At 39.0% G+C, this 12409-nt stretch overlaps 1 protein-coding gene across 5 annotated transcripts in view; it reads left to right on the top strand.

The window, feature by feature from the left end:
* The window catches only part of ARFGEF3 (ARFGEF family member 3), a 93657-nt gene that overhangs the window by 68367 nt on the left and 12881 nt on the right, over window positions 1-12409 (top strand). For all 5 annotated transcript variants that reach the window (XM_066994242.1, XM_066994240.1, XM_066994243.1 and 2 more), the window contains 10 exons: window positions 642-821; window positions 1549-1693; window positions 2714-2836; window positions 3118-3215; window positions 4769-4913; window positions 7954-8082; window positions 8623-8799; window positions 9381-9495; window positions 10104-10206; window positions 10842-10973. In XM_066994242.1, the coding sequence (XP_066850343.1) occupies window positions 642-821; window positions 1549-1693; window positions 2714-2836; window positions 3118-3215; window positions 4769-4913; window positions 7954-8082; window positions 8623-8799; window positions 9381-9495; window positions 10104-10206; window positions 10842-10973 (1347 nt within the window). The remainder of the gene's footprint in view (window positions 1-641; window positions 822-1548; window positions 1694-2713; window positions 2837-3117; window positions 3216-4768; window positions 4914-7953; window positions 8083-8622; window positions 8800-9380; window positions 9496-10103; window positions 10207-10841; window positions 10974-12409) is intronic.

Raw genomic sequence — 12409 nt, 5'->3', positions numbered from 1 at the left:
CAGTTTAGACTCCTCAAATCATTTCCGTGTTTTTAGATAGCAGGGATGGTCAATCTTTGTGGCTGACTTCAGTGAAGATGAGGGCATTACTGGGAAGGAGCAACATCAGGGAAAGGACAGAATTCAGTATAACCTGCATGGTGGGTCAAAATAGAGCAACTTTATGTCCAGATTCACTGGTGCTTAGTTTTTTAATAGCCCTTCCAAAGTGAGCAGGTTCTCATCACTTTTAATTTTCATAAATAACCAAATAAAAAGTGGCATTTGATCATGCATATTTCAAGTATGGTGTGTATATGCAGAAGCTACTTTTTTGAAGGGAAAAAATGGTCACGTAGTAGAAACAAAAGACAGCACTTAACATGAGTTCTGTTCTGTGGGTTTTATTGTTTATTTTTAGCCTCTGTGCTTTTTGAATTTTCATCAAACCTTCAGGCACCTGTAGGACTCCAAGCAGCTCAGATTCTCAGTCATCTGTTTCCGTAGCAGTCCTTTTTCATTGCAGTGCGGGCACCAGTTACATCAGTGGTGAAGCCATCTTCAGGGCTCAGCAACATGAAATGCTTGCCTCCCTTAAAGTTGTCTCACTAAAAGCAAATTTTTTGTTAGAGCGAAGTCTTATACTCATGTTCTCCCTGCAGGCTGCCTGTCATAAGGAGAGACACGTGTCTCGGAAGGCTGTCTCCTTCATCCATGACATCCTCACTGAAGTGCTGACAGACTGGAGTGAACCTTCTCATTTTCACTTTAACGAGTCGCTTTTCCGCCCCTTTGAGCGTATCATGCAGCTAGAGCTGTGTGATGAGGATGTTCAGGACCAGGCAAGTCAGCCCTGATTAGGGTGTCTGCATCTAACCTACTGTGCCCATAAGAAGAATGGTCTCCATAGCACACTTGGTCCATGGGATTTTTTCCCAAATTCCTTTTAAATGGTGTCCCCTAATTATCTTAAAGGAATCAGAAGGTCTCTGCTGACCTGTGCTAGCACTACGGTAGAGTACAGATATCTTTCTGTACTGGAAAAGAGCCCTGACACGTTGCTCTGGTTCTGCGTAACCTACTGTTTGTTGTTGTTGTGTTTTTTTTTGCCTTGTTTTGTTTTGTTTTCTGTAAAGCAGTTGCTGAATGGTGTATATGAGGCTCTGTTCTTCATTTTGGTCTTCCCTCAGAAACAGACCCAAAGGTGATACTCGAACCTACCAAAGTATTTCTTTTCCTGAGATTCTAGCATAACAGGTATTAGAGCAGTACCTTCAATGACTGGTTAAATACAGTTGCAGAAGCACTGTGTTTTCAGAACTCTACACCTGGTCACTTGCCTGTTTTTTTCTTAGACCAGTTCTTCAGTAGAAGTACACCTGCCTTTAAAGCAACTAAATAAGTTTTTCTATTATATACCTAAGAAAATAGCCTAGATTTTGAAATCTAGATAAAACAGAGTGAATTAGAGATGGGTTTAAAGCCATCCTTATTCCTTCTGCAGGTCCAGCTATGTATCAGTTCTGTTTTTTGGTTTTATTCTTTCAACCTTTCCCCCACTGTCTGCAGGTGGTCACCTCTATAGGCGAGTTGGTGGAAATGTGTTCTACCCAGATCCAGTCAGGATGGAGACCCCTGTTCAGTGCCCTGGAAACAGTTCACAGCGGCAATAAGTCAGAGGTTAAAGAGTACCTTGTAGGAGAATACTCTATGGGTAAGGACTTGTATGTGCTTTTATTTCACTGTTTTGTTCCTTGGGGACATAGTAAATAACTCGGTATGTATTAAATGCCCTACCAGAACAGATGTTCTAAAACAGTACAGCTCACGATGTAGCAGTGGTGCTGTAATACTCTAGGACAGTAGTGAAGTATCTGGTTTGTTAGTTGGGCTGGGAGGGAAGGCAGAGGTAATGTTGTTTTTATCTCTTAGATTCTGGCAGATGAGTAGAATGAGGAAGACATGCTTCAAACCTATTAGAATATTTTTGAGCAAAACAGTAGTGCAGGAGTACTAAGCATGGCTAGGCCCTAATTGCTCCCCTGCTTGGGCATATAGCCACCATTTCTCATGTGGGCTGTTTTTCTTACTATGACATGATGCTCTTACACATCAAGGTCAGTTAGTGTGATAGTCCAGGCAGGTGCTTGTCCAAGGATTGGACAAGGTTCTTGTCCACAGGGATTCAAATTACTTGTGTAGAAGTGTACAGCAAACTCTAGTACTATTGTGTGGTACGATTTGTCTCCTAAATTTTGTCTTTCAGATCGGTTATGATCAATGGCAAAATGCAAGTGTATATAGCTTCTGAAGATTGATAAACTACTTAGGAAAAACAAGGCTATTTTGTATCAAAATAGTCAGAATAGTTTTCCCTGTGAGTGCTGTCATCTTGACAGTTATTGAGGACTGAATCACAAACCTCCACCAAACAGAAGTGTTAGCTACTCACCTGAGTTTGAGAGCTTAAACCTTTCCTTACTATTTGTGCAGTGGTAAGCTGATGCTTTTCATGGATAAGACAAAGAAGGGAGTTTGTATTACTTTCTACATAGGGTTACACAATTGGCCTCAGGAGCAAGGGAAGAAAGCATATTAGGTTTTACTTCTAGAGCATTTCTGTCTCTGCCCAGAATAGAAGAGATTCTACAGATTCAATTAAATTGTTGAGAAACTGTTGGAACATCACTTTTATGGGGGATGGGGATAAGGTCTCATCTTGTTATTTCCACAGGGAAACGCCAGGCCCCAGTGTTTGATGTCTTTGAAGCATTTCTAAACACAGACAGCATCCAGGTCTTTGCTAATGCCGCCACCAGTTATATTATGTGCCTTATGAAGTTTGTGAAAGGACTGGGTAAATATTCTTATTTTCCTTTTATTCTATTAAGCCATAGTACATCAGATTCTGCAGAAGATGAGAATCCTATTACATAATACAGAGTACGGTAGGGAAGGGAGAGGCAGTGAAGAAATTGAGTCCAGAAAGCTGCCTTGATCATTAGAATTTGACACTTTTCACTGAACTGTGGCATTGATTTTTTTCCTTATGTGAAATGCAAAACTTCTAATGAGCAGTAAACTGGAACTTTGTTTCTCTTCTTCTGTCCCTCCCAATGCTGCCTTTGCCATCCTCAGGGGAAGTAGATTGTAAGGAGATGGGTGACTGTGTGCCAGGATCAGCATCTACAGACTTGTGCCTTCCCGCGCTTGATTACCTCAGGAGATGTTCTCAGGTATGTTGAATAATGTTATACAGGAAACAGTCCTTACCTCCAGGCTTTGCATCGGTGATTAGATAATTTGCATGAACACTACAGAATTTGTTATAAATCCAGCAGTAATAGGGTGCGCTGCCAGATAGAGTGGCAATCTGAACAAGTCTCATGCATTCTAGGCCAGCTAAAAAGTGGGAAAATGGAGGAGATAACAGCACTCAGAACCAAGGAGCATGTAGGAAAATGTGAACATCCAAAAGCCAGTAGTAACACATCCAAAGCTACATTAATGCTTATTTGAACTGTTACTGTAAACAGAATTTGAAATAAAGGAGAAAAAAAAATCAATGAAAATTCTCAGATCTTAAGAACAGCGACAAGTTACACCCTCCTAACAGTAGCAGCTTATCTGTACCATGAAAATACATCTGAAGCTCTGGGCAAATTTTTAACAATTAGAATATTGGCATCTTCCCTGTAATCTCCATGCAGAGAGCACAGATTATTATCCAGGGTTATTAGGATGTTTTTGTCTGATTTTTATAATGTTGTTTGTATTTCTGTAGTACTTGCAGGTCTTTGTGTTGGACCCAGGGCATCTTTTTTCTAGGTAGAGTAAAAACACATAACAGAGGACATTGCAATAGGCGAAAGGACTTACTATCTAAATTCAGTGATAACTGGTGTATTCAGTACACTGACTGGTGGAAAAAGAAAGAACAAGGCAGCTCAGCCTAATAAATACCTCAAAAAATTAGTGAATATAGTGTGTATATCTAATGTATGTTCTACATATACATTATGTGTATCACATCACATCCTTACAAACCCCAGTCCGCTGTGAGGCAGAAACATTTCCTCCTTTTTAAAAGAAAGCATTTACAGCATTTTTATCTTGCTATACATTTTAACTATCCAGTAGAAGAAAAAATGGGTTGATTAAAAAGAAAGCCTGTTTGTATATTGCAGAAAAATGTTTTACTTTACAAAGTCCCAAGAAATAAAACACTGGTAAGCATCCCAGCTTACCAGACATGTAAGTATTAACTTCATCTATACCATAGATGCAAAACAGCAAATATTATAAAATAGCAAATTTTATATTTGCTGTGTAATGGAAGCTCTGCAGTAGACCAGTACAGGTGCTTTTACCAGTATTTATGTAGCCCTTCAGAGCTCAAAGTACTCTGTGTGCAGTTAATGGAGCTTCCCAGGACATAGGTGCAATCAGTAAGTAGAAACATTTGTCTTCCGCAAATGAGGGAGGAGCGCGCTCCCTTCCCCAAACAAATGTTCTTTAAATTACTTTTCTCCTTCTCTTCCCCCCCCCCGACCCCTTTCTTGTCAATAGTCAGAAGACCTCTGAGTTCACACTGTGTTTTTAATGTACACTGTTGCTGGATGAACAGAGCAGATGTTGGTACTATGCCGCTTTCATAAATTTTATTTAATTTCATTTCATTTTATTTAATTTTATTTTATTACCTGTGCAGTATATGACAGCCTTTGCACACCTTCCTGTATATATTTTTCTCTCTTATGTATTTTTTCTCTTTTTTTTTTTTTTCCAGTTGTTAGCCAAAATCTATAAAATGCCCCTGAAACCTATCTTCCTCAGTGGCCGGCTTGTTAATTTGCCCCGCCGAGTGCAGGAACAATCAGCCAGCAGTGAGGATGGTATTGAGTGCATCCTTTCTGACTTTGATGACGACACTGGTAAGTGCACTGAAAGCAGTAAATGAGGAATGAATCAATTGCTTCTTCCACACGTCGCTGTAAATTTTGCCAGCTGCCAAAAGCAAAAAGGGAAGGGAAAAGCTTTTCATAGTTTGACTCTGTTGCCTACACACACACACAAACCCCCACACACAGAGCTTGGAACCTAAGGTCATGTCAACTCCCTTATGTTAAAAGATACAGCTCATAAATGAGAAAAATACAGCCTGTCTCTTGGGACAAGGTAATAACATTGTAATTAATTTAATAATATTTTAATTATCCTGACCTTCATTATACAAACAATATATATTCCCAAGAGCTAACATAAGAATACTTTCTGGACCACAGTTTCATTAAAGGAGTGAAACCTTTTAAGGTTGGAATCGACAGTCCTGCCTTTAAAGAAAAATTATCAATATTGAGTTAAAGTTTGGAAAGATAAAAAATACTTGCTTAAATATATTTCCAAACTTATGTCCTGTGGTCTGTTGAACCAAATGAAGGATTTCTACAATCTATAAAAAGCCCTATGACCTCCAGAAAAAACAAGCAGCATTCATCTCCTGATTATCAGTGTTGCTCATATGAGTTGTGGATTAACCAGGTATTCAATGAACCTCAGAACTAGATGTGTATAGAGCCAAGCAGTAGAGGAATGCAGGCTTTGTGCTTCTGGACCTGTGATGGCCCTTTGAAGCAGTACAGACAGTTTTGAACCTCTGTATTACTGAGCTGTTCAGATCCAAATACCTCTGTGAAGAGCCAGCTCCAACCGTTCAGAAAACCAGGCTGACTCTGATGCCTTTAATTTAAGGTGCCTCAGCAGCCATTCTTGGTACCTCCTTTTATTTAGGCTCTTTCATCACATGGATTATGCTGTTCTACTGCTGCCCTTGACAAAGGAGAGAAAAGCTGCTCTCTGAAAAAGCAAACCACAAGTCCTCATTAAAAAAACCAAACAAACAAACAAAAAAACGTGGACTTTCTTTTTTCTATGTTTTTTGAGTTTTTCTGTCTCTGGAAATTTTAGGATGTTTACTTGAGATGCGGGAGACCCAAAGCACTGAAGTCTCTGCTTTGAGTCAGGCTTGGGACTTAATCTAGGGTCTCCCCACCTCAGGTGAGCTCTACTCACCTACTGTTATGAAGTGGCTCTGCCTGTCAGTGTGTTGCTTGCTGTGATTAGAAATGCCACCCTGCAGCAAGGAAGCCTTCTGATCTGGTTATTATCAAAACAAACCACTGAAACTTTCACCCAATTTTTATTTAGCTGGTAATGGTATTAGAAGAACACTAGGTAAACTGACTTTACAAAGACAGAAGACAGTGCTTCACCTGGCACTCAAGTCCCAAAAGTCAGTACCAAGATGGGGCAAAATGTTTTAGCCTACTTTGCTGCATGGTAGTGCAGTGTATTTTCATAGTGTCTTTGATTCCATGACAAACTTCTCAAGAGGTTGTTTCTAAACATGGATATTTCTCAGTTCTCCCAGATCTGAAGACAGCCAGGCTTAGTGCTGAGTGAGTTGTGCTGTTTCCTTGTTTAGAAAGATCATTAAATAAATCTGTATGGTTCCAGACAATGTCACCAAACGTACTGAATGTACCCTGAGGAAGTGGTGTGAATAAATAACCGATCAATGCAGTAACAGAGGAAGGATCCCACTCTGTTTTCCTTGGTTCTCAGGAAGACTTTAGCAGTCAGCACATTCAGTGCATCTTAAACAAAGATACTTCACAGACTTCTTTATTGCTTGTGTAACATAATTAACCAGCAAGCATCATGCAGACACAAACTAACTGCATCAGCATGGCTACGGGTGGCAGAGAAGATGGGCTTGTTAGTGAAGCAAAGTAAAATCAATTGTAACCTAATAAATCCATAGCTTTTAAGGAGACTTACATCAAGAATAACACAATACATTACAGGAGCAGTGAGTAACTGTTCAAGGTCCTTCTAATCACTGATATAATATAGGAAATGAGCAAGTACTTAAGTGATTGGTAAAAAATTAAAGGGCAGCAGTTCCTAACCATTGTCAAATTTGTATTGAAAACTAGTTGCATCCTATAACGTTTCAAGAGTTTGCTAATGTACATTCAAAGTCTCAGTACTACTTGCATCCTGATTGCTTTTCTAGCAGTTTTCTGCTGTATTCACATTTAATACTCTTCTGTCTGTGACCTCTTACACACCTAAAGATGACACTTGAGGCAGCCTGATGATACTTCATGAGGCATTATTACTCTTTAGTTCTGGGTACCAAATAAAGCCAGTTAAATTACAGGTGGTCACATTAGAACCTTTATCTAAAAGCGTGACCAAAACAGGTACAAACCATTCTGGGCAGCATTTACTCTTTATGAGATCCTTTACTGAGTTCTGCGCTTCATGTATAATTATACATGTACTGGTTGCAGGCTTTGCTTTGTATTCTTACAGTTTTGATTTTTCCCAAGTGAAATTTCAAGGTGTAAATAAAAGACAGTATTTAGTCTAATAAGATCTTTCTGTAGGGGTGATTCAAAGTCTTTGGAAAAGGTTGAGATTTTTTTTTGGACAGCAACAACATCCACACCTGCTGTGAAATGCTTCAGAGGACATTCATTTGGTTATTCGACTTTGCATTTTGTATGCTCTTTAAGGAAAAATTAAAAGATACAAATTTCACCGACTGACTTGGCTGATGCCAATACTAAGCAAGACTTTAAAATAGGTTATGGAGCGAATAAAAAAAAAAAAATTGGACCGCTGGGAGTAGCAGATTAATAAAAAAGACCACAACAAGGTGTGTGTGGAGCAGGAAGGAAGGGACAACACATGAAACTTAATAAAAAAGGGAAGAAAAGGGGACCATCATTTCAAAAAGTGATATTGCCCACCACCATTATACAGCAGCAGTGATTGAGTAAGAACCCATGACCTTTAAGTTAATTAATTTCTTAGTCTCCATCACTTTCTGAGGGCAAATTCCACCTGTGGTCTGTGCACTCTCTCACTCATACTGATCTTTAATTTTTGCTTCCTTACTTGTAGGTCTTATCAATGTCTGGATTATTCTACTGGAAGAATTAACAACTGCCATATCCAACTGTCCCCGCCAGCACCAACCTCCGACTCTGGATCTGCTCTTCGAATTGCTGAGGGACATTGCCAAGACACCTGGTAATTAAAGGTCTTGATAAACTGTGAGCTACTAGAGCCCTGACCTGATGCTCTTAGAATCCTAAACCACCTCTGAAAACTGCATTACTTGTGCTAGAGCTGCACAGAGATGTTGTCAAATACAAAGGGATTTTCTCAATACATGATTTGTGGTTCCAGTTAGCCTGTTGGTTTATGTTGACAAAAGGCATCATGTAGGAACTGAAGTCCCATGTTGAAATTCCACATGCACAGTTAAAGGGGTGCAGTACTTTGTCAGTGTTCTAGCCATGGAGGAAGTTTTCTTGGTGTCCAGGAAACTGATAAAGTTATACAATCCTGTAGACCTGCTGGGCAGCACTGAAGATACACAGTTGGGTAAATGTTCATATACTACCTCGCTATTAAATCCAAAACTGCTTCCCCTCTCATCCTATAAAAAAAAAAAAAGTTCCAGAACCGCCTTTCTTTGGCATCACCCCTGGCCTCAACCTTGGAACAACTTTGCAAATGTAGGCTGTGTAAGCAAAAATATACAATCATCATTGTGTTTATTTTAAGGCCCAGGATTTGGCATTTATGCAGTTGTACATCTTCTTCTTCCCACGATGTCCCTTTGGCTCCATCGCAGCCATGGTGACCATTCTTACTGGGATGTGGCATCTGCTAATTTCAAGCATGCCATTGGCCTTTCCTGTGAACTCGTAGTGGAGCACATTCAAAATTTCATACACTCAGGTATGTCATTACATTATCAAATCTACTGAAATCATTGGTGACATGTTAATGAACAGCTACTTGGGAAGGTGATTTCATTGCTTTTTGGTCGCTCCAGCATAAACTAAGAGGAAGAGGGTTGAGAATTTGGTTGCTTTCCTTTTTAATAGTGTTTAAAAGGGGTTGTAATTATGGAAAAATGTAACTTGTAAGGGAACTATGGAGGTTATTTGTATTACTTAGTCCATCCTCCTTCTCACAGCAGGGCTATCTTCAAAATTAAATCATCACAGTCTACATTACGCTTTCCAAAAGAGGATGGTAAGACTTTGATCTTAAAGAACTAATATTCCAGAAACAGCAGCTAACATAATTTCTCTAGTACCACTTAAGTCCAGATATTTTGTATTGTTAACATCAAAAGGACTGTTCTTATTTCAGTTTGATGCGATGCATGTTTCAAATTGAACTTTACAGATATCTGTATAAAAATAAATGTTTCTGCAATGTCTCTGAATGGCAGTAAGTATAGAAAGCCTGTCTTTAATTATAATGAAAAGCAATGATGTTAAATAAAACCAGTCCATATCTTTTCCTTACAGATATCGGTTATGAAAATATGATCAATACTATGCTAAAAGATCTTTTCAAGTTGCTGGTAGCCTGTGTAGCAGAGCCAACAGAAATCATTTCCAGAGTTGGCTGCTCATGTATCAGGTACCAATCTATTAACTCCGTTAAAATATTCAAAAAACATGTCTTTATTATCTCTGAAGAACTTGTGGACTGAGTAAGTTGGCTAGCATCCCAAAAGAAGTCTACAATATATCTATCTCCTGTTATTTGAACAATGAATTGTAGACTTACAAGCCTTTTTTGCTGTTTTCTCTCTTCAAAACGTGTAATTTTGGGCATTGCTATGTGTATCATTCCCATGAAAAGCACTTGTACAGTATTTATCTATAGTTGGTCAATAATTGATCCTTAGAAATAATAATCCAGGAGCTTTCTTTTGGAATTCACAGGTCTTTGAATGTAGTTAATCCCTGTCACAGTCTCCAGGTTACTGCAATCATAGTCAAGATAAGCATTCCATTATGGTTCTTGTCCTGGAGAGATGTCTGCTTAAAGAGGAAAATCAAAGGAAAAAGTAGTTCAGAAGTACAGTATAATTACAAAAATAGGTCAGGATAACAACTGGTAATTCTTAATCATTATCTAGCTACTGAGTGGGCCTTTTCTTTAGTTTTCAACCTGCTTCCATTGCAAAAGAGAATTGTCTAGTTCTTTCTTACAGTAACGTTTTCCTGTGTCCCTACTCGTAGGTATGTATTAGTGACAGCAGGACCTGTTTTTACTGAGGAGATGTGGAGACTTGCATGTTGTGCCTTGCAGGATGCATTCTCTGCCACTCTGGAGCCAGTAAAGGTAAACTGCCTTTTTGCTGTCAGTCAAAACTAATTATAGACACTAACTTTTGACAGGTTGCTTTTTTTTTTTTTTTGCCTTTTTTTTTCCCTCAGAAAAGTTTTTTGGATACTGAGCCAGGAAAAGAGGCTTAAAGATTCTGTTGTAGCTTTTGTTATATTTTGATTCACTCAGATGAAAGGTGTTGGATCAACAATGGAGACTGAAATCAGTTTTTCTAAACATGGTACATACAACAATAGTCACTAACAGTGCAGACTTATTTTAAATTGCCCTGGCAATATGAAATCAGAAGAGTTACTTAATTTTTGATCCAGTTCTTCTTCTGGATTGGCCGAAACTAGACAGAAGACAAAGTTGCTTACTTGATCCTGTTGCTGCATGCTCCATATAGATTATTTCTCAATTCACTGTCTTGTAACAAAAAATCCTGTTAAGTCATCACAGGCCAGACTACATAAGAAGTTGTAATGCGTTTGCATCAAATACACTGAATGCTAAGTAGCAGGTGATCTGCTGATGGTATTGGGAGAGATCACTGCAAATCTTGTATTACCATGAACAGACTGGACAACTCTACAGTCACTGACTTAATTTAACGCACAGTGAAAGTCTGATGTTGTGTCTCTCTATAGAACCTATTGGGCTATTTCCACAGTGGTTCTGAAAGCTTTAGTGGAGATGCCTGTGAAGTGAAGGTGGCAGCCCCTTCCCTCTCACCGAGTGCTGAAGCTGAATACTGGAGAATCAGAGCCATGGCACAACAGGTAGAGACTGACATTTCAGGGAAAGTCACAGAATCTTTTAAACTTGGGGCTTTTCCTTGGAGCACATTTTTACCACAACCTTCCCCACAAACCCTATGGGCAAATTTAAAAAGCCTTCCTTGTTACTAGACTAACACTTATTTATCTAACAGTAGTAGTGAGAAAAAGAAATAAGAGCTAGGAAAATAAATAAATAAAGCTGTTACCCTGTAAGGAGAAATGAGGAATGCTTGGGTGGGGGAAAATGCTTAGATACCTGATCAGGACTATGAGCCTATTATACAACATAGCTTTAGAATAGGCAATCTTAGCATACATCTTTGGAAGTGTTTCTGATAGAGAAAGAGAAATAGTAGTGTCACTATGAATTCTCATCTATAATGTCATACACATTTACGGTTATTCTGTAAGGGCGATAGGTTCAAAGAGCAAAAAAATAAATTAGAACAGAGACTGTGATGTGATACTAGAAAAACTAGGTTTGTTCAACCTATCAAAGCAGAGTTTGAAGAGGCATATAGTTGTTTTTTATATCTATAAATACATGGGTAAAGTATAAATACATAGGTTGTTCATTTTGAGAATGTGGTTATAGCAGATAAGTTCCTTGAAGTACAGCAGACTGAACTTAATGACCTACAGGGTGCCTTAAAACTGTCAATACTATATGACAGTTTCAGTGTGGGAAAGCAGATGGATTAGAGAGCCAACAGATGTTTGATGTCGATTTCTGACTTGATTAATCATACCCTGATGTTGCTTGAAAATCTGAGATGTCTCAGATTTGTGATCACAAACAATGTGACAGTGGCAGGCTTTGAATAGAAAAAGTGTTTTTAAAATAAAAGTTTTAAAGAGGCAAAACTCATAAAATAGGGAATGTAGCGTTTGGACTTCTGTAGTAGACTCCCTTCAGTGGCACTGCCTGAGTCCTTCCAAGTGAGAATTTGACACAGCTACTAAGCTGTGAAACAAAGCCACAGCAACTGAGAGCAGTTTCCACACTTCCCTCCCAAACAAGCTAGGTGTCTGTTGTCTCATCGTGGGTGAAAGTGATCCTTCCATCAACCAACCTTTCTAGGTAGAACAGGTCAACTATGTAAACAGGTCCTTGTCTCTACTATACGTTACGCTTACAGGTAGTAGCACACAGCATAAAGCTTGTTTTGGCTTTTAGTGTCATACCTTATACAAGTTCAGCAAAAAAGATGTGTGTCATTTTCCATGTGCTCTGCTGGGTGTCTGGAGGCAGCCCATGGCTTTGAGGCTGTTCATCAAAGCAGCATGTTCCACGGAAGGTCTGCCTGTGGATACCTTGCATTTCTTTAATCTCTGTAAATAAGTTGTCATACCGGATCTGTCACAATCCAGGAAATCCTACTGTCAGGCTCTTGAAGGACCCAGTGCACGTGCTAAACTGATTGTTTCTGTCATTT

This window comes from Anser cygnoides, chromosome 3 (assembly GCF_040182565.1).
Source record: "Anser cygnoides isolate HZ-2024a breed goose chromosome 3, Taihu_goose_T2T_genome, whole genome shotgun sequence".
Classification (NCBI taxonomy): domain Eukaryota; kingdom Metazoa; phylum Chordata; class Aves; order Anseriformes; family Anatidae; genus Anser; species Anser cygnoides.
Note: the sequence above shows the minus strand (reverse complement) of the source record. Positions and strands in the feature narration are given on the sequence as shown.